The 24,357-nt window shown below is 51.9% G+C and overlaps 1 protein-coding gene across 2 annotated transcripts in view; it reads right to left on the minus strand.

Annotated features, from left to right (window-relative positions):
- Nucleotides 1-24,357, minus strand: part of Col26a1 (collagen type XXVI alpha 1 chain) — a 120,230-nt gene that overhangs the window by 83,741 nt on the left and 12,132 nt on the right. For both annotated transcript variants that reach the window (XM_040731510.1, XM_040731511.1), the window contains exon 2: nucleotides 1,764-1,886. In XM_040731510.1, coding sequence (XP_040587444.1) covers nucleotides 1,764-1,886 — 123 coding nt within the window. The remainder of the gene's footprint in view (nucleotides 1-1,763; nucleotides 1,887-24,357) is intronic.

Genomic DNA, 24,357 nt, shown 5'->3' on the forward strand with positions numbered 1-24,357 from the left:
AATTTCTTACCTCAAAGTGTCTCCCGCCTCAGTGCCTACCACTGCCCCCTGAAACGCACTCACCGCTGTCCCCAGTAACTCGCTGTGTTGTGTCCTCTGGCGGTGTCCCTCTGGAGGGCCCGAGAGCACCAGGGAGCCACCTTCCTCTGCCTCCCCAGGGCTGGGGTTACAAACATGTGCCACTGTGCCCAGATTCTTTCCATGGATTCCCGGGATGGAACTCCGTCTCTTGTTTGTACAGCAGGCACTTTACCATCTGAGCCATCTCAAGCCCAGGTCAATTATTGTGATGTAGCCCAGGCTGGCCTGAAGTTCCGTTTCCCCTCGTTGGCCTCTTGAGTGCTGGGACAATATGCACACCCAAACATCCTTCCCTGAAGCTCTCTGTCTGTCTCTCTGTCTCTCTCTCTCTTCTTTTTCTTTTTGAGATAGAGTCTCATGTAGCCAAGGCTGGGCTTGCTATGTAGCAGAGGATAATAACCTTGAACCTCTGATGCTCTTGTTTCCACTTCTGAATGCTGGGATTCCAAGCGTGCTATCCCGGTGTCTATTTTATGCATGCTAGAGTGTTCTACAACTGAACCACACCGGCACAGTCCCTGGCTGTCTAGGGTGGACCCAGGCTCTAGAGATTGAAGCAATGTTACTACCACGGAGAAAGCGGACAGACACCCAGAGAGGCCGTTGCAGCTGATCTCCCGCTTAGTGAAGGGCGTTCTGTATGGATCCTGTTTTCCCCACCACGGTTCTATGCCAACACCAATCAAGGCATCCAGGAATGCTTCAAAGGATGGGAGAACCAAAATTGGGCCTCACACAGCTTCAAGAAAAATGGGGAGGAGAAACAGACAAGGAATACGGAAACCTGAACGCTGCTCTGTAAATGGTGCGGTTGAAACGTGGCAGACACGCTGAGCAACTGCTGAGCAACTGGGATTCTAAGCGAACGAATAGGCCCGAGTCAGCTCGGGGTGGGGCGGGGGTCTTGCTAGCATGTGCCTCCCTAACCTCAGAATGAGGAATGCAGGCACACAGCATGCCCAGGCCTGAACCGCACCAGGAGTTGCCTGGGGGCTGAGTGCCTGGAGTCGGCGTCTTAGCTCGCGCCACTCATCAAAAGCCTCCGCCTCAGAGTTGATTGGGAGCTGACGGGACTCCTCCATCATGGAACCTCATCTCCTCCTCCAGCAATATCTTGAGGCAGTATTCTCTTCCCTGTCTTAAAGTAGGGAACCTAGGCTTGCAGAGTGAATCCTAGCCAATGAGACAGCCAGGGAAATCTCTAAGAAAGCTGGGCTGTGAGAAGGCGGAGGGCTGGGAGTGGGTGTACTTGAGGGGGTGGGTGCGGCTTTAAGGGGGCGTGGTCGTTGGAGGGTGTGGCTCTGAGAGTGCAGAATCAGGAGAGGGCGTGGCTGCTGGAGGCCACAGGAAGGTTTGACTGTGAGAGGGTGTGGCTTGGGGAGGGTGTGGCTGTAAGAGGAGGAGTGTTTTCAAGGGGCTGGGTTTCCAAGCTTTTAGATAAATTTGGTTCATTTACTTTCTCCATAAGCAGCACCACCTGTCACCACCTGCTCTGGCACCTCCCTCAGTAACCCTGGACAATGACACTCCCATGGTGGCATGCACACCTCACTCCCTATACCCAGAACCTGGGCTCGATTCTCTCTGAGCATCAAGCCAGCCAACCCCAGAACTGTACTCGGGTCATGCCACGCAAGGGAGCAGAAGGGCAAGGCAGAGCAGGGCACCCTGGGTGCCTTTACCTCACAAGGTTGGCGCAGGGCCCCGGCCACCGGCAGCTCTGGTAGACTCGCTGGACCACCGTCTCCGAGCCATTCTGCACCTGGCAGGACACTGTCCTTGTCACCGTGTGATGGCACCAGTGCCTGTGGGGACAGCAACAGTCACGTTAGCCTTGGCCATTCCCAGAGGACCCCAAAGTAGTTTAGAAGATGGTGCTACGGGCAAAGGGTACCGTCAAAATAAAATGCCCAACAAAAGAAACTTAAGGAAGAAAGGGTTGATTTGAGCTCAGAGTCCGAGGATGCAGTCCATCAGGCCAGTAAGCCTGGCAACAAGATTGTGAGGCGGCTGATCACATGGCAACCCCAGTCAGGAAGCAGAGAGGCGGATGCTGGTGCTCAGCTCACTTTCTCCTTTTTATTCGGCCCCGACCCCAGCCTAGGGAATGGCGCTGTCCATTTGGAGTGGCTCTTCCCACTTCAATTAACCCAATCTAGAAACATACTCAGAACTAGGGCTTCTGGGTGATTCTGGATTCTGGCCATCATCATCCGGTCTGGACCAGATCTGCCTGTTGCGGGACTGTGTCCAGAAAAAGGCACTCCGATACCAATGAGATTGGAAGAGAGGAGATGTGTAGGAAGCATGGCTCAGAGTAAGCATTGGAGAAACCAGGACTGTCGTCACACAGGCCTATTGACCTCAAAGAAGAATGAATGATGCCTGGTCACCTGGAATGCCGGAGTGAAAGTGGTCAAACAACCCGGAGAAGCTGGAGACCCTTTGCGAGTCCGTCAGGAGCCCGCCCCCACCACCACCCCGGACCCTGAGCATCATTTAGGCTCTGGCCCTGAGCTTTGTCTTCCAGGCAGTTGAACCCATCCTTAAGGAAGAGGTCCATGCACTTTGTATCCTCCACCAACAGAATCCAACCTTACACTACTGCAAACCCAACAGAATCCAACCTTACACTACTGCAAACCCAACAGAATCCAACCTTACACTACTGCAAACCCAACAGAATCCAACCTTACACTACTGCAAACCCAACAGAATCCAACCTTACACTACTGCAAACCCAACAGAATCCAACCTTACACTACTGCAAACCCAACAGAATCCAACCTTACACTACTGCAAACCCAACAGAATCCAACCTTACACTACTGCAAACCCAACAGAATCCAACCTTACACTACTGCAAACCCAACAGAATCCAACCTTACACTACTGCAAACCCAACAGAATCCAACCTTACACTACTGCAAACCCAACAGAATCCAACCTTACACTACTGCAAACCCAACAGAATCCAACCTTACACTACTGCAAACCCAACAGAATCCAACCTTACATTACTGCAAACCCAACAGAATCCAACCTTACATTACTGCAAACCCTTCCTCTCTGGGCCCCACAGCTGAGCTCATTTGCCAGCCAATAGAGCTCACTCCTATTTAATGGTCACAGGCGCTTTGCCACTTTGCCAGAGAGTCCCTACGCAGCTATGCCTAAAGCTTTGTGACCCGGCAAGTTTTGATCCGGTGCCTGCAAAGACGGTACTGACTCGAGTTTTATTCTTCACCTCCCTGGCAGCCGCGAGGCTTGTGGAGTCCCCAACACCAGCCAGCGGAAGCCAGGACAGCTCTTGAAAGGCTTCGGTCTCTGGTCAAGTTCGTATTCTCATAGTATAGTCTAAAACCACAGTCGGGGCAGGCAAGTGAGATTTTACGGAAGCCCACATGGCCGTCGGCAGGTCGTGAAAGACCACGGCCCACTGATCAGCTATTTCTGCAGGTCATTCTCTTTCGGGTAGTGAGTGGAGCCGTGTTGGGAACTAGGCACACAGTGCCTTAAGTGGTCACTAAACAACCCACTATCGAATCTTTGGTCTTTTCTACCTTATTGTACTTCATTCTCTTTTCTTCAAGGCCTTAGTTTGTTCCCGCCCCCACCCTCCACAGGAAGACACAGTCTCACTGTGTAGCCCTAGCTGGTCTGGACCTTGCTATGTAGACCAGGCTGGCCTCCAGCTCACACAGATCCACTGTCACCGTCTCCCAAAGTGTGCAGCAGCCCAGATGAATGCCAGTTGACATTGAACGGTGTATCTGGCCTGTGGTGGTTAATCTTTAGAACCGTCTAGAAAACGCACACCCGGGCGTGTCTGTAAGGCCTTATCAGAGAGGGGTAGTTGAGGTGGGAAAGTCCACTCTGAACATGGGCGGCGCCATCCGGGGGTCTGGGGTCAGCGACAAAGAAAGCAAGCTTAGTGCTGGCATCTGCCGCTCACTGCTTCCCGACTGTGAAGACGCTGAGACCAGAAGCCTCAAAGTCCTGCCCACACTCCCACCTGAATGAATCCAGCCCAGAAACTCCCTCACAGGTGTGTCCACAGTTTTGGTTCCATGGTGACTCTAGCCCCTGTCAAGTTGACAGTATGAACTATCAGAGACCCTGTGTCAGGGCTGAGGGGAAGGGAGAGCACCTTGGGCTCTAAGCCCTGGTGTCATCTCGGTCGCGGACCTGTGGATTCCATGAAGGAGACTCAGCCCCACCTTGCTGCAAAACGGCACTCTAGTGGGTATGACAGAGAAGGACATGGTCACAGCCCCGGAACACAGGGGAAGGGGCCCAAACACCTGATGAGCCCAAGGAGGTACAGGAACAGAGCAGGGTCAGTTCTAGGAAAGGCTACCCGCTAAGCATTGGAAGAGCAATCCATTACAGCGGTTATGTCAGCCATCAAGGGACAGCATCGGGACAGAAGGATAAACATGCGCCAGAAAGGGTGAGAGAGACACAAGCAGCCAGAAATCCCTGTACAGTAGGAAGTGTCCAAGGACACAGGTCTGTCATATCACTTCCTCTGGAGGCTGGCATCACTCAGTGGCAGGGTACTTGGCTAGAATCCCCAGTGAGGAATGGGGTGTGGCTCAGCATTGTACTATTAGAATCCCTCAGTGAAGAGCTAGGGGTTGGCAGTGGTAGAGCACTTGCTTAGGATCTCCCAGTGAGGGGCTGAGGTGTAGCTCAATGGTAGAGCACCTGCCTAGAATCCCCCAGTGAGGGGCTGGGGGTGTGGCTCAGTGGTAGAGCACCTGCCTAGAATCCCCCAGTGAGGGGCTGGGGTGTGACTCAGTGGTAGAGCCCCTGCCTAGAATCCCCCAGTGAGGTGCCAAGATTGTGACTCAGCAGGACAATGGCTGGCTACAGAAGGGGAGAGGGAAGGAGACCTGAGCAGGGATAGCAGAGGTGGAGAAGGGGACAGGGCACTTATGAAGATTGGGCTACGATGTCTAGCAGGAACATGCTCCCACCCCTCCCACCCACCACCATATCCTAGAAATTTCAAAGCTAAAAATAAGTCCCAAGCCACATTAGAAAATGAGAAGCAGTGGGCTAGACATTTTGAGGCTTCCAGGAGAGACAGAAAACAGATGGGAGTAATTTGGAGGAGGAGAGCACGCCGGAAACATGCAGCCAACAGGACCAGCACTAATGACGGGGGCAGTCTGGGAACAACACGTGTGGCCAGTGTGGATGGGAACCACCCCAGGTGACTGTCATCAGAGCGCAAGGCGGGGACCACGGTGTCAGAGGGAAGGCAGGGACCACGGTGTCAGAGCGAAGGCAGGGACCACGGTGTCAGAGGGCAAGGCGGGGACCACGGTGTCAGAGGGCAAGGCGGGGATCACGGTGTCAGAGCGAAGGCAGGGACCACAGCAGAAGTGGCTGAAGGTAGAGTAAGAACCATGCCTCTGTCCCTGCTGGTATCAAGAATCAGGCATGTAGCTGAGAGGCGTGCTACACGCCTACAGTCAGCATTCAGGAGGCTGAGACAGGAGGATTGCAAGTTTGAAGCTATCTTGGGCTACACAGTGAGTTCAAGGCCGGCTTGCGCTATCTGCCTAGCCCCATAGACTCATCAACGGGTGACCTTCAGTGCTCCTTCAACGTCAGACGGCTGAGATCTTTGGCATACTCTTCCCCATTTCACCCAAACCACCAGTGTATCAAAAGTCAAGGTGTCCTCTGGCAGAGATGGCACACGCCTTTAGTCCCAGAACTCGGGAGGCAGAGGCAGGAGGATCTCTGTGAGTTAGAGGCCAGCCTGGTCTACAGAATGAGTTCCAGAACAGACAGGGTTACACAGAGAAACCCTGTCTTCAAAAAACGAAGAAAACAAACAAAAAAGTCAAGGTATCAATAAACAGAAGTAAACTCATAGAAATAAACAAATACCAAGACCTCAATTATTTGAAGAGAAAAATAAAACAAAGGCACCACTCAATAGGCAGCAAATCACAAGGAAAAACAACAAAGGAGCCAACCAAATAAATATGGGTTCATTTTTTTGTTGTTGTTTTTGAGACAGGATGTCGTGTATCCCAGGCTGGCCCCAGTCTCGAGGTCTATCTGAGGGTGACCTATAGCATCCGACCCTCCTCCCTCTGCTTCCCCTATCCCACCATGTCCAGTTTATGTGAGGCTGGGGATCGAACCCAGGCTTTTTGGATGCTAAGCAAGTACTCTACCAACTGGGCCACATTCCCCAGCACGGAGAGAGCTTCTGAAAACATAATTAATATCCTCAAGGAGACAGGGCAGTACACTGCTTATAAAACTATGGGATGAAAACTTTTGATCCCCTTAGCAATGAATGAGCCAGGCATGGCGGCTCACAGCTGCTTTCCAGAGATCGGTCCCAGCACCCACATCAGGTGACTCACAACCATCTGCAACTCCAGCTCCAGGGGGGGCGGCTTTCTGCTGCCACCACATACGTGGGACACACACGCACAGATACACATGAACAAAAAACAAACCCCCTAAAAGTCATAGCAAAACAGAAAGCAAAGCAAACGCAGTGAAGACTTCAGGACGAGCTTCAGAAGAGAGCAGGAGGAGGAAGGGATTGCTCCCCTGAGCTGGAAGCCTGAACTGGGGCCATGAGGCCCTGTGGAAGCATCAAAGAGGGAGACTTCGAGAGAAGAGGCAGCAGGGCGTTAGTGGCACAGGTCTCAATCCCGGCACTCAGGAGGCAGAGGCAGGCAGATCCCTGAACTTGAGGCCAGCCTGGTCTACAGAGTGAGCGAATTCCAGGACGGCCTGGGCTACACAGAGAAATCGTGACATGAAAAAGAAAAATCACAAAGAAACCAGGTTTGAAAGCACATATCTGTAACCGTAGCACTTGGGGAAGTAGAGGCAGGAGGATCAGGAGTTCAAAGAGATCCTCAGCTAACTATTGGGTTTGAGTTCAGCCTGGGCTACATAAGACCCTGACAGAAAGAAGGGGGAAGGGAGAGGGAAAGAGAAGGGATGAAATGGAACACAAAAGACAGAGAGAGACATAGAACACAGTGAGGAAAATTCTCCAGAAGCTGGGTGGTGGTGGTGACGCACACCTATTTAATCTCAGCACTCGGGAAGCAGAGACAGGTGGATCTCCAAGTCCAAGGCCAGCCTGTTCTATAGAGCAGTTCCCGGACAGCCAAGGCTATGCAGAGAAACCCTGTCTTGAACTGCCCCCGTCCCTATCAAAGAAAAAGAAAAAGAAAATTCACCAGAAGAAACACAAGACTTCCTAACCTGAAAGGCTCTGCTAAGTGATGCTATAGTGAAATTTCAGGACAGTTCACGTGAAAAGAAAACCCTAAATGCCATAGGAAGAGGGTGTGGTGGTAGGAGAACCTCCAGCTCCAGAGGATCTGGTGCCCCCTTCTGGACTCCAAGGGTACCACCACTCATGTGCACATACACAAAGACACACAAATACAAGTAATTCAAAAATTACAGTAAGTAAAAACATTTAAAAATTGAGCAAGCATCAGGTATCCTTTTTACATGCAAAAATTTCAAAATCTTGGTATTGTGCTATTTTGGAAATTTGTGGCAACTTCAGGATGAAGGTCCAACTAAAGGAAGTAGGTCACCGAGGATGGGACACAGGAGTTGTTATCACTGGTCACTTCCTGTCAGTCTCTCCTTTCTGGTTGCCCATAATCTCCACCATGTGGCCCCACAATAAAATAGATTGGATCTGCCGAAACCACCAGCCAAAAGAAATCATTCTCCCCTTCAGTTGTTCCCTTCAGGTGTTTTGGCCACAGAACAGCAAAGGTGGCTTTATATAGAAGGGTCCTGAACTTATGTGACCTCCACGGCTTGGGCCAACATTATGACACAGCTGTACAGGTCAGGCAGCAACCTTGTGTGGGTCCTGGGGGTTGAACTGGGATCTCTGGGCTTGCGCGACAAGCTCCTTTACCAGCCGAGCCATCTTGCCAGCCCTTTCCTTTTGTTATCACATAGCACGGGTGTGTTGCCACTCTGCGTGTGTTGCCAGAAGGGCAGAGAGTGGTGATGCTTTTCTAAATGACCTACTGCCAGTCTGAGGGCAGTGCCCTCCCTTGAAACACATCCCGTGGACACCAGAACAGGCGATGGCGTCCAGCCACCTCTGGATCGCCCCAGGTTGTTTCCACCGGGAAATGAACTGCAAAGTGGGAAACGTTTTCCAATGGTTCGGATCATCCTTTGCCGACGTCTGATATTTTCATGGGCTGTCAATGGCTTCCAGCAACCAAAACCTGACCCCGAACGATGAAGACAGAACAGAGACACAGAAAGAGGGATCCGGGCCTGTCCCGAGAGACCTGAAAACCCAGCTCATCTGTGCCCACCGGGGAGACGGCGCAGGCAGTGAAGTGATTGCCACGAAAACATGAGAACCTGAGTTTGGAGCCCAGCGCCCAGGTGAAGCCCAGCCGCCGGGAATGCGCACACCTGAAGCCCAGAGGCCCGGGAATGTGCACACCTGAAGCCCAGAGGCCCGGGAATGTGCACACCTGAAGCCCAGAGGCCCGGGAATGCGCACACCTGAAGCCCAGCCGCTGGGAATGCGCACACCTGAAGCCCAGCGTTGGGTAAAGGGCTCGCTGCCAGTTGTGGTCACCTGAATTTGAACCCCAGGATTCCCAAGGGAGAAGGAAAACCCCTTTAAGTTTGTCCTGACTCCCCACGTGCGCACCATGGTAGCTGCACCCGTACTCATGCATGCAAACACACAAAATGAGTAAGTAAGCAAAGAACCGGATGTTTTAAATTGTTTATGTGTATGGGGCGTTTGCCTGGATGGATATAAACGTGACCTGTGTGTGCCTGGTACCCAAGGAGGCCAGAAGAGTGTAGCAGGCCCCTGGAATTGGAGTGACAGATGACTTGGAACCATACTTGGCTGCTGGGTCCCCTGTAAGAACAACCAGTGCTCTTTTTTTCTTTACTTTTTTTTTATTATTTCTTTACATTCCAATCCTAGTTCCCCCTCCCTCCTCTCTCCCACTCCCCCCTGCCTCCTCCCACCCCACTTCCCACCTGCTCCATGGAGAGGGTAAGGCCTCCCTAGGAAGTCTACTAATGTCCCATCATCTCTTGAGGCAGCACCAACAGCCAGTGCTCTTAACTGACTAGCCATCCCTGCAGTCCATAAATAAACAAAGCCTTCAGGCCTTCTATGGAGGATGAACTATGCTCCCCTCCACACACTGCCCCCGTGAGTGCTGGGTGCCAGGGTACACCACTCAGAGGCCCTGTTACTGTGCTCGTTGATGTGATAAAATCCCTGACAAAAAGCAACTTAGGGAAGAAAGGATCGATTTATTTTACTTGGTGTGGGGGAGGGGCGGGAAGGAAAGGTGTTGCTGTGGAGGGCGTGTGGAGGTCAGGGGATGACAGAGGACTACGCTCCTCTCCTTCCACCCTGTGGGTCCCAAGGCTCAAACTCAGCGTTGTAGAATACTAAAGACTCAGCCTTGTGGAATACTAACTTAAGATGTGTTACATTTGTTTATACTGTGGGGCATTTCTTTTTTCTTTTTCTTTCTTTCTTTTTTTTTTGTGGTGTGTGTGGGGGGTTGAGACAGGGTTTCTCTGCATTGATTTGGAGGCTGTCCTGGAAAGCCCTGTAGACCAGGCTGGCCTGGAACTCACAGAGATCCGCCTGCCTCTGCCTCCCGAGTGCTGGGATTAAAGGCGTGTGCCACCAATGCCCGGCAATGCTGTGGGACATTTCTTTAATGATGCAAAGATGTGCTGCATTCTTCTGTAAAGCATTCGTTTAACCCTGTGAAGCTGTGTTGCTTTGCCTGCCTCAAACACCTGATTGGTCTGATGACGAGAAGGGGGAGGAGGCTGTCAGGGGCGGGTCACCCAGCCACACAGCCAGCCACACAGTGAGAGTGAAAGTAAGATATACAAAAGGAAAGGAAATAGCCCAGAGGCAAAAGGTAGTGGGGTAATTTAAGAAAATCTGGCTAGAAATTAGCCAAGCGAAGGCGGGTCATTTATAAGCAGTAAGAAGTCTTTGCATGTATTTATTTGGGAGCTGGGTGGTGGCCCCCCAATGAGTCAAAAGAGCAAAACAAAACAAAACTCAACAACTACACTCAGGCCGATATCAGCCTTGCACAGCAAGTGCCTTTACCCACGGGTTCATCCGAGCACCTGGAGGGCTCGACTGTGACTCGCAGCTTGGGAGTACAGTCCACTGTAGGGGGAGGCATGGCAGCAGGAGGGTGGGGCGGCTGGTCACATTTCACCCTAATCAGGAAGCAGAGAGAGATGGATGCAGGTGCTCAGCCCACTGTCTCCTTTTCTGCCAACCTAGGACCCCACCTGGGATGGTACCGAACCTCTCCAGAGCGAGGTGACGAGACAACCCATCCCCCATGTGCCATCCGTATTGAGTTTGTTGTTGTTTGAGGCAGGCTCTCACTACACTGAACCAGGCCGGCCTCAAGCTCACAGAGATCCACCTGCCTCTGCCTCCCAAGCAGTGGGGTCAACGCTGTGTGCCACCATGCCTGGCCAAATGACAGGGGGAGCTGACCATCAGTAGAACCTTGAATCTTCCGACAGTCAGACATGCTATCCATTGGGCACTAGCTCCCGCTCCTCTTGATGGTTAAAGACAGGATCTCTCACTGGCCTGAGCCTCATCAAGTAGGGTAGGATGGCTGGCCAGTGAACCCCAAGGAGCCTCGTGACTCCACCTCCCCAGTTCCAGGATTACATGTATGAGCCACCATTCCTGGTTTTGTGGGGGTGGGGTAGGGGGTTTTCTTTTAGGTATGTATGTATTATTATGGAGGGGTGAATGCACACATGCTGTGTATGTGTGGGTGTGTGTGTCACGGTGCTCAGGGGACAGTGTGGAATTGGGTCTGTCCTGCCACCATTACAGGAACCAGGCATCAAACTCTGGTCGTCACATGATTGTAAGGCAAATACACTACCAAGCGACCCTTCTTCCCAGCCCAGACTTCAGATGGGAGGGCGCTGATCCGAGACCTCCACGGCCACTGCCCAGATCTCCTGGCAAAACAAGAAGGCAGTGATGTGGTGCCTGGGTTCTGGGATCCACCACTGAGGCTTAAACAATGAAGAGCATGTGTGGATTGTGTCCCAGAGGGGCACTCCTTAGTGACCCTGCAGAGAGGGCAAGCTGTGTGCCTCCCATGTGTCCCTTCATTAATTATCCTGCATTCATTCACCAGAACCTTCCATGATGAGAGTCCCAGAGCCTACTCCATGTGAGCAAACTTCAAGCTCATTCCTAGTATGCTGCCCACCCCGGAAAGTCAGTTAGGGCCATTTACAAATCAGATTTCCTATCCAACACGGCCAAAGAGGGGTTGCAGGACAGCAGACCTGCAGCCATTCATAGGCATGCCAGAGAGAAGAGGGCGCCAGATGCCCTCCGAGGGGTCAGCCGCCCTTCTGAAGCACTCAGGACACTGAGGAGCAGGTCCTGGCTGGATCCGGGCAGAGCCCACAGAACTAAAGCTGAGTGGCTGTTTCTTGTTTTAAAATTCCAGACCCATAACCCAGCGCTCTACCCCTGAGCCACGCCCACAGCCCCTCACTGGAGGATCCTAGTCTGTGTTCTATGGCTGAGGCACCGCCCACTAGTCACGCCCCCTTCCTACAAGGTGGGAGAAGAGGAAGGGGATGGGAGGGAGAGCGAAGGGTAGTGAGATGAACTTTACCACGATGTACTATATAGGGTTGAGGCGATGGCTCGGTGCACAGGAGCCGTTCGAACGTGAATGCCCGAGTTCCAACGCTCACAACCTGTGTAAAAAGAAACCCTGACAAGGTGGGGTCATGTCTAGCTCCACAGGGGCTTTGTGATAGCTCCCAGCCAAGTGGTGTCCACTAGAAAGCACATGTGCTGGTGTGTGTTCCCATGTCCCTTCTTCCAGTTGTCACTTCTGTGGGCAAATCTCGGAGGTCTGGTCCCCAACTCACCATCCAAGGTTGCCTTAGGATACATATTGATAAGTACGCATATGACAGACACTGTGTAGTTCACACACACACTCCCAGCCCCTCACTGGGGGATTCTAGGCAGGTGCTCGACCACTGAGCCACACTCCCAGCCCCTCACTGAGAGATTCTAGGCAGGGGATCTAACTGAGCCACACCTCAGCCCCTCACTGGCATGGTGGGTCTAGGAAGGGACTTCCAAACAGAGCACTTAGAATATGTAGGCCCTGAGTCCCATCCCTGGCATTGCAAGATAGCAAGGATGCATGCACATTTTTCCCGAGGGCCTCCCTCCTCCACCTTCCAAACATAAGAACTCGGAGTAAACGTAAGGGCCCTAAGTGTTGGGAGCAGCTCTGTGGGACTGGAGTGACCCAGTGGAGGGGGTGGGAAGTGAGGCTGGGGCGGGGTCAGGAAAGAGCCAATCAGAGAAGGCCCCTGGGCCTGGAACCCAGGCCTGAGGCTGTAAAGGCCCTTAGGTAAGGCCTGGACCTGAACTGAGGCCAGCGCGCTCTCTCCAGCCCCCTTCCCAGACACAGGGACCAGGGCAGCTGAGACCCCTGCCCGCACTGCAGCAGACCGCGGAGAAATCTGAGCTACCCTCAGTCCGCTACAGGCAATTAATTGCCCCCCCCCCTTTTTTTTCTTCTCCGCATCGATCAAAGGCAGATGGCCCTCTGGCGGAAGGTGCAAGGAGCCCACCTCTGCTCCCTCTCGCGCCTCCCCGGACTGCCTCGCCCCGAGTCCTGCAGGCACCGCGGGAGCCCCACCACCGCTATACCGTAAGAAACAGACAGAAGCACCCTGAGGATCTGCAGCTGTTTTAAGTTCCCGACTTGTCCCTGCAGAGCCATCCTCCCCCCTCCCTCCCGTGCCACACACCCTGCAGTCTCGCTGATTAAAGGGCTTTCCTTCCAGGAACCCCTGCAGACCCTGCGAGGGAGATTCCCACAGAGCGCCAGAGAAGCCCGGGCTTCCGTACCTAGACCGGCAGCCACCACCGCGCTTGTTTGTGGGTTCCTCTGTGGGATCAAACAGAAAATCAAATCCATGGCAGGCTGCAGAATGCGCCCGCCGAATTAGGCTCATCCGTGAAAAATCTGAACGCTAATGACTTGCAGTTGCCTCACCAGAAAGGGTTCCTTTAATCAACCCTGGGCTGGGTCTGCAGGCTTTGGGCTAGAATTCCTCGGGATAAGTTTCTCTCCCTGTAGAGGGGAACCTCACAATGGGACATTTGAAACAGCAAAGTCTAAAAAGTGCTTTTGTTCCTCCCCTCCTCCTGCCCCCCTCCTCCTCCTCCTCCTCCTCCCCCTCCTCCTCCTGCCCCCCTCCTCCTCCTGAGCTTTCACTGATGCGGAGACCTTTGAGCCACCCCATACCCCTGTAAGGAACCCCAGTAAATTCACTAATTCAGCAGTTTGGACTGTGGTGGTGTCCTTACTCTGTGGCCTGCCAATGGCCTCCTATCTATGGTAAATTAGGTATTGTGTCACATCTCCCCAGAAACAGGGTCACACGACAACATCTGAGGTTCACACCAGTAAAGTGGGGTCACTGCTATCCCCCAATAGCCACATCCATGGCCACGCCTCTTTTATTACGATTTTACTTTATGTGTGGGTGTGCATGCGGGGGTCAGAGGGCAACTGGAAAGCGGCTCCTCTCTCCTTTACCACGTGGGCCCCAGGAGTTGCGCTCAGATCCTCAGACCCATCAGCAGGCACCTTTACCCTCTGAGCCGTCTCTCCGTCCCCTGCTTACGTCTTCACACGCGACATTCCGCACGGGCTCTCACGCGGTCCTGAATGTTAACTAGGTGTCTAGCTTCTGCAGCCTTAATGCGCTAACATATGTCCTGCGCACATGTACAATGACATGCTTCGCTCCTGACAGTCCAGTAATGCACAGTTATGACTTGAATCTGCAATATCCCAGCCAGACCCATGTGTTAAATATCTGTCCCCAGCCCGAGACCAAGTTCAATTCCCAGCACCCATTCAGACAGCTCACAACAGCCTGCAACTTCATCTCCAGGGGAATCTAATGCTCTCCCAGCTTTCGGGGGCACCTGTGTTCACACCCACAATTAAAATTAACCCAAATTGTGCCCGCGTCCCTTGACTCCTACCTGACCCCAGGCCTTCCCTCTGTGTTCCCTGTGTCAACCCCTCTCTTTCGGGAGCTGTGAGTAATAAATTCCTTTTCAATGACATGGTCTCTGGATATGTAAATGTTACTATACCTCATCTTTTCTATTCATGCACTGTAGTGTGTGTGTGTGTGTGTGTGTGTGTGTGTGTGTGTGGGCGCGCACATGTCTGTAGTGGGGGTGTGGGCGCACACGTGAGTGCACATGCTTGCGCTGCCCAGAAGTCAATGTAGGGAATCCTCCTCGATTTCTCTCCACTATTTTGGGGGGGTGGGGTGTTTCGAAACGGGGCTTCTCTGTGTAGCCCTGGCTGTCCTGGAACTCAGAGATCTGCTTCTCTCTGCCTCCCGAGTGTCGGGGCTAGGACTAAAGGCGTGCGCCACCCCCTCCCTGCTCTCCACATTTTTCAAAGCCTCTCAGGAACCTGACGCTCACCAGTTTGGCTAGACTGACCAGCCTTCGGGGATGTGCCCGTCTTTGCACCCCACTATGTGGGGTGATCTTTTCTTAGGAAGCAAAGCGGGGTTTCTGCCTAAGGCACCTTCTGATTGGTTGAATAAAGAGCTGAACGACCAATTGCTAGGCAGGAGAGGGTAGGCGGGGCTTCTGGGGAGAGAGGGGAACTTGGGGTGTACTGGTGGCCCTGTCAGAGGAGCAGCAGGTGGCAGCTGACATCCAGGAGGAAAACCCTGCTTGGTGGATCTCGGACAGTCGAGGCCGCCAGGCCACAGACTCCAGAGCGTCTTCTGCTTCTGCCCTGCCTTCACACGTTCGCCACCGCCGGCTTTCTCTGGCGTCTGGCTTGGTGCGGACAGGAATGGGCAGAGCCCCACTGCCTGCGTTTACCTCACGGAAGCAGCCGTTTGACTGGGCGTTCTTACCTGTGGATTATTTTGAAGATGGTACCTTCCTAGCTGTGCTGTCTAACTGATAGTAATAACAATAATGTTAGCTTATACAGAGTTTTTATGAATAAAAATAAATCTAAGGGATGTCCACCAGGCAGCCGTAGGGACAAACCCGAGGAGCTTGGGAATTTGCCGACAGGACACAGGGAGGTCGAGCTTGCAGCATGGAGAGGAGGCCATTAGTCACACGGCAGAATGCAGATTCATGTAAACGGGTTAAGTGTTCAGAGTTATTTGGGAACAAACCTGAGCTAAGGCCAAGCTCTCATAATTAATAAGACGTCTCCGCGTCATTATTTGGGAATTGGTGGTCCAAAGGAAGTCCAGCTACACCCCACCCCCCCCACAAGCGCTGGCTGAGGCTGTGGGCAAGCAGTCCCATGTCCAGCTTTCCCACGGGAGCCGAGGGTCCAAACTCACGCATCCACAGCAAGCGCTTTACCCACTGAGCAGTCTCCCTCGTGTGAGGACCCTCGCATTTTAGGACAGCCTGCTCCTCCATCCATCCAAATGCAGGCTCTGAGGCGCAAAGAGGCAGAAGGAACAGTCCACGAAGCCAGAAAACGCAGGCTCTGAGCTGGGCTTGGAGCGCAGTGGGTGGAGCTTAGCTTTCACAACATCCTGGGAGGAGGTTCAGAGGTTCAAGGTCACCCTTGACTACCTAGCCAGCCTAGGGGACATGAAACCTGCATCTCAAAAAGAAAAACATCAAAGCCCAGGCCCCAGCTCCCCTGCTCAGCCACTGTCTAGCTGTGAGACTCTGCGCGCTCACTGCCAAGCTTGACCTGAGTTTCATCCCTGAAGCCCACACGGTAGAAGGTGACAGAGAAGTTGTTCTCTGTCCTCCGTGGTGTGTCCTGGCACAAATTCCCACACACATGCTCACTAAATAAATGAATGGATTTTTTTAAACCTTAAAAACTACAGCAGTGAGCTTCTGTTTCCAAACTTAGGCCTGTAGAATTTCGTAGGCCTTGAAACATAGATCTGGGGCATGCCAGCCTACAATCCTATGGCCAGAGAGTCTGGGAAACAGAAACTTCATTTAGTGGCTGATCGAAGAAGAGGCAGACTCCCTCGGTTAAGTACTGAGCTGAACTCAAGAAAGCCAGTAACAGAGAGGGAGGACGGATGATCAAAGGGATTAAGACTGGGCTGGTTTAACCCCCAGAAACAGCTGACCAGACAAAGGTTAACTCTTGAATCCCAGGCATCAGCCTGGGAATCCAGCATGGGACTGATCAAGACCCCCTGAATCTGGGTGTCAGTGAGGAGGCCTAGGGAATCTATTGAGCCTTGGGCAGCAGATCAGTACCCATCCCAAGTATACACACGGACTTTAGACTCCCATAGAACAATGTGAGGTGCACTCTCACCCTGAACTCTTGGAGAAGGGCCTAGGCCCTGCCCTATATGAAATGACAGACTATGGACACCCCCATGGAGGGCCTCACTCTCCCTGGGGGAATGAGGGGATAACGGGGGGGGGGGGGTTGGGAGGAGGGCATGGGAGGAGGGGGGGAGGGAAAGGGAGAGGGACCTGGAACTGACTTGTGAAGCAACCTTGTTTCTTATCTAAATTTAAACTGGAAAATAAAATTTAAAAAAAGAAAATGTGTAAATATCAGAGGAGTCCAAATGCAAAATCTCAGAGAAGATCTGTAAGGACTGGACTGGGGGAGATGTGTCTGGCCTTTGCTCCGGGAATTTCCTGGGCCCAGTCATCACTCAGGACCTCTGCTGATGCTGCTAGGGATCCTCTGACCTCAGGATGGGTCATGGCCCCTGCCCTAGAAAAACTGACAGCAACAAAAACAGATCCTGGAGAAATCAACACGGAGACTCTCCATCAGGTCCAGAGCACAGCCACAAAGGAGAAGTGGCCTCCAGCTCTCTGCATGCACAGTCCTCTGTGAGTAATCTCCAGAACTCTGCATGCACGGTCCTCTGTGAGTAAACTCAACAGCCAGGAACACTCCAACCTTGCACTGGGACAGGATGCCCCAGAGAGGCCAACAGACCTTGTTTTTCTTTGCCATCTGCTCTAGCTCTCAGAGGGCAGAGGCCCTGGCCCATCCCCCCATTCCTTCCTGCTGCTCTGTCACCAGCCTGTAAGGGTCCAGTTACCACAGCCAGGCAGTGCACTGAGCTCAGGACAAAAGGCTTGGGCTAGCCGGTCAGGCTAGAGGGACGATCCCTGCAGCTCAGTGGCCGTAGCCAGTTGGTGAGCAGATTCAATGAGAGACTGTGTCTCAAAAATAATAATAAATAATTCGGAGAGGGACTGAGGAAGACACCCCATACCCACTTCCGGCCTCCACACGAATGGCCGCACGTGTGCATGTGTTCCCAAAGACACATGTGTGCACACACACGCACAAATTTAACATAGTAACGCCTCTGGAAGGTTGCAGAGTGCAGACGGGGGTCCTTGAGATTACAAACCTGCCCATGATAAGGCGTAAGTGACCACTGGGGCATGAGCAAGAGGGTGTTGAGGCAGGGTGTGTGGAATGTGCGTCATGTACTCGCCAATGCGTTCCAGGTCTCCATCTACGGCATTGGTCTTCTGTCCTCACCTGTCACTAGCTGAAGTGTCCTGCTTTGTGGGTTTTGACTCAGGGTCTCACTGATCCTGGGCTGGCCTTGAACCCTGATCGTCCTGGATGCATCCCCCAAATGCAGAGATTCCGGGTGTGTGCCATGATGCTCAGCTCTCTGCAGCGCTGAGGATGGAGCCCGGGGCTTCACACATGTCAGGCAAATGCTTTACATACTGGGCCACACCCCAGCCTTAAGCTGAGGGTTGCATCCCTACGCGTTTTGGCTCTATGACCCTGTAGGTGTCTGATCTCTAGGCATCTGCCTCAGACACCCCCACATTCCCCAACACTCAGAAGACAACCCCTAACACACACACAAGTAAATAAATAAGTAAATAAATGTAATTAAATATAAAAGAAATAAATTCCTAGAAGGCAAAAATCAATAGATGTGAATACATAAGCGCTTGCTGGCCCTCATCTCAGCCATGGCTAAAGAATTACTTCCTCGGAAAGCTACTAAAGGATGTCTTTTACCTTGATGATGGAGTAAACAAAAAAGCCAGCAGCTGTGAAATGTTGGAGAAAACCATAGGGTGAGACTTAGTGCAAAGACAGTCCTGGGATAATAGTGAAGACCAATTCCAAAACTGTCAGTCTAGCTTCAGTCCTGAATACACCACAGTTTAAGTTCAAGGGCAACCGATCCAACCCATCTCTAATGCATCATCAGAAGGAAGGCTGCACGAGTAAGGAGAGACTGGAGATGGTTTGGAACAACCCAACAGAGGGTCAAGTAAGCAGAAACCAGGAAACAAAGAAGGTGAGAAAGGTTGACAGAGCACCTGCCTAGAATCCCCCAGTGAGGGGCTGGGGTGTGGCTCAGTGGTAGAGCACCTGCCTAGAATCCCCCAGTGAGGGGCTGGGGTATGGCTCAGTGGTAGAGCCCCTGCCTAGAATCCCCCAGTGAGGACTGGGGTATGGCTCAGTGGTAGAGCCCCTGCCTAGAATCCCCCAGTGAGGGGCTGGGGTGTGGCTCAGAGGTAGAGCCCCTGCCTAGAGTTCCCCAGTGAGGGGTTGGGGTGTGGCTCAATGGTAGAAAGTCTTAACAGGCACGAAACCCTGGGTTCCATCCCTAGCACTACATAAAACCAGACATAGCAGGAAGTCAGAGTCAGGAGGATCAGAAGTTCAAGGTCATCTCTGGCTACTTAGTGAATTAGACAATAGCCTAAGGTGCATGAAACTGTGCCTCAAAATATAAAAAGAAAACTGAATTAAATTAAAATAAGTCAGTTATGACTCAGTGGTGTAACATCAGGTGTTTTAGACAGTTCTGCTAATCCTTCACCTTCACCACAGAAGTGACACCTTGCGAATGTCACTTCCTACTATCTGTGGATCCAGATGTGTAACTGCCATCTCCTGCACTGTCTGCCTGCCGCACACCACCTGCTTCCCCCCACGACCGTGATAATGGACTAAGTCCTAGAAATATAAGTCAGCCCCGGTTAAACGCTTCTCTCTATAGGAAAAAAAGAGAAATGATGTCTTGCATGTTTTCCCTTTGTGCCCCGTAGATTTTCCTCTCTGTGACAACGTCCCTGCGATAATGATCTTGAAAGAAGAAAAGGTCTGTGACTGGGGGATGGCGTAGTCAATAAAGTGCTTGCTGTGCAAGCATGAAGAAGCCCCATATAAAAAACCAGGCACACAGCCGGGCGGTGGTGGCGCACGCCTTTAATCCCAGCACTCGGGAGACAGAGGCAGGCGGATCTTTGAGTGCAAGGCCAGCCTGGCGTACAGAGAGAGTTCCGGACAGCCACAGATACACAGGGAAACCCTGTCTAACAAAACAAAACGTTGGGCGTGGTGGTACCTGCTTGGTTGTAATCTCAGCGCTGGGGAGGTACAGAGAAAAGAACCCCTGGGGCTCCTTGGCCAGCGGGACTAGCCAAATCGATGAGTTCAAGACGAAGTGATAACCCTTGTCTGAAGAGATGAGGGGCAAAGACTGTAGAGATGAGCAGTCCCTGAGACGCCCCGCCCCCAAGCACGAGGACATAGATTCAGATGCCCCCAGCATCCACAGGAAAAGCCGGGGGGGGGGGGGGCGCCCACTTCTAATTCCAGTGATGGCTGCATGAGAGGCAGAGACAGGCCAATCCCTGAAGCTGGCTGGTCAACTCCCCAGCCTGTGTGGCAAAGCTCCAGGCCAATGAGAGACCCTGTCTCAAACAAACAAACAAACAAACAAACAAAAAGTGGAAAATGGCCGGGCGGTGGTGGTGCACGCCTTTAATCCCAGCCAGTGCGAGTGTGGTACCCTGACTTTCCCAAGGACCCACAAAGTGGAGAGAGAACACGCCCCTGAGAGCTGCTTCTGACCTCCACAAGCATGCCGTGGCATGTGTGCCCCACCCCCTAGGAATTACAGTAATTATCAATAGAAGTTTAGTTTAAGAAGTTAAAAACAGCTGGGCAATGATGGCACACGTCTTTGATCCCAGCACTAGGGAAGCAGAGGCAGGCAGATCTCTGTGAGTTCCAGGCCAGCCTGGTCTACAGAGAGCGCTCCAGGACAGCCAGAGCTGTTACAGAGAAGCCCTGTCTCGGAAAACCTAAAAACAAACAAAGCCTGAGAAGTAACACCTGGGATAAGTCTCTCGCCTGCACATCCAACCACACACAAACATGCAGACACCCTACACAAGCATGTGCACACACATAAATATGTATACACGCAGATACATACCCCAGACACATATATACAAACACACATACACCAGAAACTTATCTTAAGCGGGTACGACCATGCTCACTTATTTATCCATTTATTTAGAGACAGGGATTCTCTGTGTAGCTCTGGCTGTCCTGGAACTTGCTTTTGTAGACCAGGCTGACTTCAAACTCACAGAGATCTGCTTGATTCTGCCTCCTCAGTTCTGGGATTAAGGGTGTGCGCCACCACCACAGCCCAGCCCAAGCTCACTCTTATTCCCAGCATTTGGGAAGCTCTAACAGGAGAGTCCTGGTTTTGAAGTCAGCCTCAGCTACGCACAGAATTCAGGGCCAGGTTGGGCTACCAACACCCTACCTTTAAACAAACAAATAAAAGTAATTCCAAATAAACTAAAGGCCTTAATGCAAGACCCCAAATGCTGTAACTCTTGAAGAAAATGCAGGGGAGAGCTTCATGACATTGGATTGGGTGAGAGTTTCTTGGCTATGACACTAAAAACACAAACAACAAAAGGAAAAGCAGATAAATTTGATTATGTTAAAATTGAAAACATGTGGGGTCTGGGGAGACAGCTCAGCCAGTGAGGGACTTGTTGCAGCTTGAGCACGGAGCACCCATGTATAAAAGCCAGGCGTGGTGGTGCATGCTCAGAACCCCGGCATTTGGGACCCGGAGGCCGGAGAATCTCCAGAGCTTGCTGGCCAACCTTATCTAATCTGTCTCCTATCTCCTGATTTAGGTAGAGATCTTATCTTCTTTAAAAAAGGGAAGACACCCAACATCAGTCTCTGGCCTTCTCACACACACGCACATGCGCATACACCCACTTCCTGTACACTACACACATATAAACAGTCATGTTTTAATTCATATTTATTTGTTCATGCCACACTCACATGCATACATGTCCACTTCATGTGCACTGCATACACAGTAATTTTTAAAACTTGAATTCATTTATGTGTGTTGGTGTTTTGCCTGTGTGTATGTCTACCTACCACTACCTACCTGGTGTCTGTGGAGGCCAGAGGAAGACATTAGGTTTCCCGGAACTGGAGTTACAAACGGTTGTGAGCCACCATGGGGATGCTTGGGATGGTGCCTGGGCCCTCTACAAGAGTAGCAAGTGCTCTTAACCACTGGCCATCTCTCCAGCCCCACAACTTACGTTGTTGTTGTTGTTGTTGTTTTGAAATAGTTTTGGCGGGCATGATGATGCATGCCTATGATCTTGGCATTCAGGAAGCTGAGTCAGGAGGGTTATGAGTTCAAGGCCCACCTGGACTAGAAAGTGAGATCCTATCTCAAACAGAAAGACAAAAAATAACTCTTCACCATTAGTAGGGATGGACTATGTCACCGCCAATGTGAAATGGGTCCTCAAAAAAAAAACAAAACAAAACAGAGAATGACACTGTGGTCCAGCAATTCTGCCTCCAAACTTGCACCCAAAAGAGCTGAAGGTGCCAGGCGGTGGTGGCGTACGCCTTTAATCCCAGCACTCGGGAGGCAGAGGCAGGCGGATCTCTGTGAGTTCGAGGCCCGGCTGGACCAACAGCCTCCAAAACAATACAGAGAAACCCTGTCTAGAAAAAAAAAAAGAGCTGAAGGCGGGGATGAGAAATAATGCTCATCCAAGCCAACTGCTGTCTTAGCAGTGGTGTTATGACAGCCAGAAGCATGAAGCAAGATCATGTTTTGCATGCATGCACACACACACACACACACACACACACACTGCTTGAGCACAAGCACACGCATGCATGCACTTGAACACAGGCATGCACACGTGCACTTGTATGCACACACGCATGCACAAACACACACAGAGTCACAGGTTTGGAAGTTACTTCAGTCAGTAAGCAAGCAAGAAGGCTTCGTCTGAGCTCCAGGGCCAACGTAAAAAAGTTAGGAGGAGTGACGTGCACCCAGAGTCCCAGTGCTGAGAAGGCAGAGGTGAGTGGATTCCTGGGATCTCCTGACCAGACAGACTAGCTTATTCACTGAGTTCCATGCTAGTGAGACTCTGTCACAAATTAAATAAATAAACAAGTAAAGGGCGGAGCACTAGAGAGGTGGCTCGGTGATTAAGAGGACACTGCTCTGGCAGGGGACTTGAGTTCAGTTCCCAGCACCCCCATCCAGTGGCTTGCAACCACCTATAACTCCAACTCTGGGAGATCTGACTCTCTCTTCTGGCTTCTGCAGACCCCTGCATGCAGATAACGCATACAAGCAAGCAGGCATGCTCACAAACACATGCATGTACACACACACACACTAAATAGACACATAGTAAATACTTTCTTTTTAAACATAAGGCGTAGACTGGAACAACAACACCCACAATTAACTTCTGGTCTCCACACGTGCAGTGTGCCAGCACCTCTAAAAATAGATGAGCAAGCCTCACCTACACGTCTGTGCTGGCCCCGGGAGCCTGAGCCCTCACAGCTGCCCAGCCTACTGAGCCACACACCCACCAGCTTCCTCTACCTGACACCAACATTTGGCTTCCATTTCTGGCTCCTCACATAATTCTCAGAAACCAGCTCTTGCAGGGTTGCAGGTCCAGCGGAAACAGGAGGCTCTTGGGAGAGTCAGTTTGCTTCTCAAGGGGTGGGAGGTGGATTTGATTGGGCCAGCCAGTGGGCTGTCTTGCCCAACCACCCCCTGGCGCCCCAAGATCCCATCCATCCTGCAGGCTCCCCACCCGCTGTCAGCAGGGCAGGCACACTTCCTGGAGCAAGGTAATCCTAGCCGGCTCTGCTCCCCACGGGCTTGGCTGAGCTCTGCTGTTAATCTCCGGCAGATCCTGTGTCCTGAAGCTGAGACAGCTGTCCCCAGGCACAGCTGTTCTAGAACCAAAAACAGCAGGCAGACAGCTCCCAATGTTATCGCTTTTATGGAGAGAGGGGAAAAAATGCAAGAAGCAGGTATGAGCCTCCTGCAGCAGCTTGTCAGGATGCAGGGGCTCCTGGTTCCATGTGCTTAGAATTCATTCCCAGCCTCAAGGATTCAGGGGTGTGATGCTCATCTCAGTCAGAAAAGTGAACACAACAGAGTTCCACTGAAATTGAATCAATAAGGGATCAATGGGGCTACAATGTGACTCCGGGATACAGAACATTCTTGGAATCCCCTAGTGAGAGGCTAGGGGCATGGTCCAGTGGTAGAGCACCTGCCTAGAATCCCCCAGTGGGGGGCAGGGGTGTGGCTCAGTGGTAGAGCACCTGCCTAGAATCCCCCAGTGAGGGGCTGGGGTGTGGCTCAGTGGTATAGCCCCTACCTAGAATCCCCCAGTGAGAGGCTCAGTGGTTATGTAACACACATAAGACCCTGGGTTCCATCCCTATCACCACAAATGACAAACCAGAACAGGGCTCTGCTCTAACCCTCGCCCTGCTCAGCCCTACATTACATGCCATGGCAGGTGGCTCAGTGGGTGGAATGCGGCCCGGCACTCATGAAGTCCTAGGTTAGATTCCTTGCACCACATTAAACTGGGAGCCAGGGCTAGAGAGAGACCTCCGTGGTCCAGAGTGCCTACTGCTCCTCCAGAAGACCCGAGTTCGGCTCCTAGCTCCCACATAAGGCAGCTCTCAAATGTCTGTAACTCCAGCCCTAGGGGCGCCAACGCCCTCTTCCAACATCTTCATTCACACATACATACAAACAGACACGCTCACACACACATATTTAAGAATAAGATAAATTTGGTTTAGGCACGATGGTATACCCCTCTAATCCCAGCAGAGGCAGATGAATCTCCGAGTTCCAGGCCAGCCTGGTCTGCACACTGGGTTCTGGGCTAGCATGGTTTACACAGACATGTCTCAAAACTGGGATTAATTAATTAACTATTTAAAAAAAAAGAAAGAAAGGTAAAACTGGGATTAGTCACATGTCTCTGTGAGTTCAGCACTCAAGCAGTAG

Source organism: Mesocricetus auratus, unplaced genomic scaffold (assembly GCF_017639785.1).
Source record: "Mesocricetus auratus isolate SY011 unplaced genomic scaffold, BCM_Maur_2.0 Super-Scaffold_100025, whole genome shotgun sequence".
NCBI classification, from domain to species: Eukaryota; Metazoa; Chordata; class Mammalia; order Rodentia; family Cricetidae; genus Mesocricetus; species Mesocricetus auratus.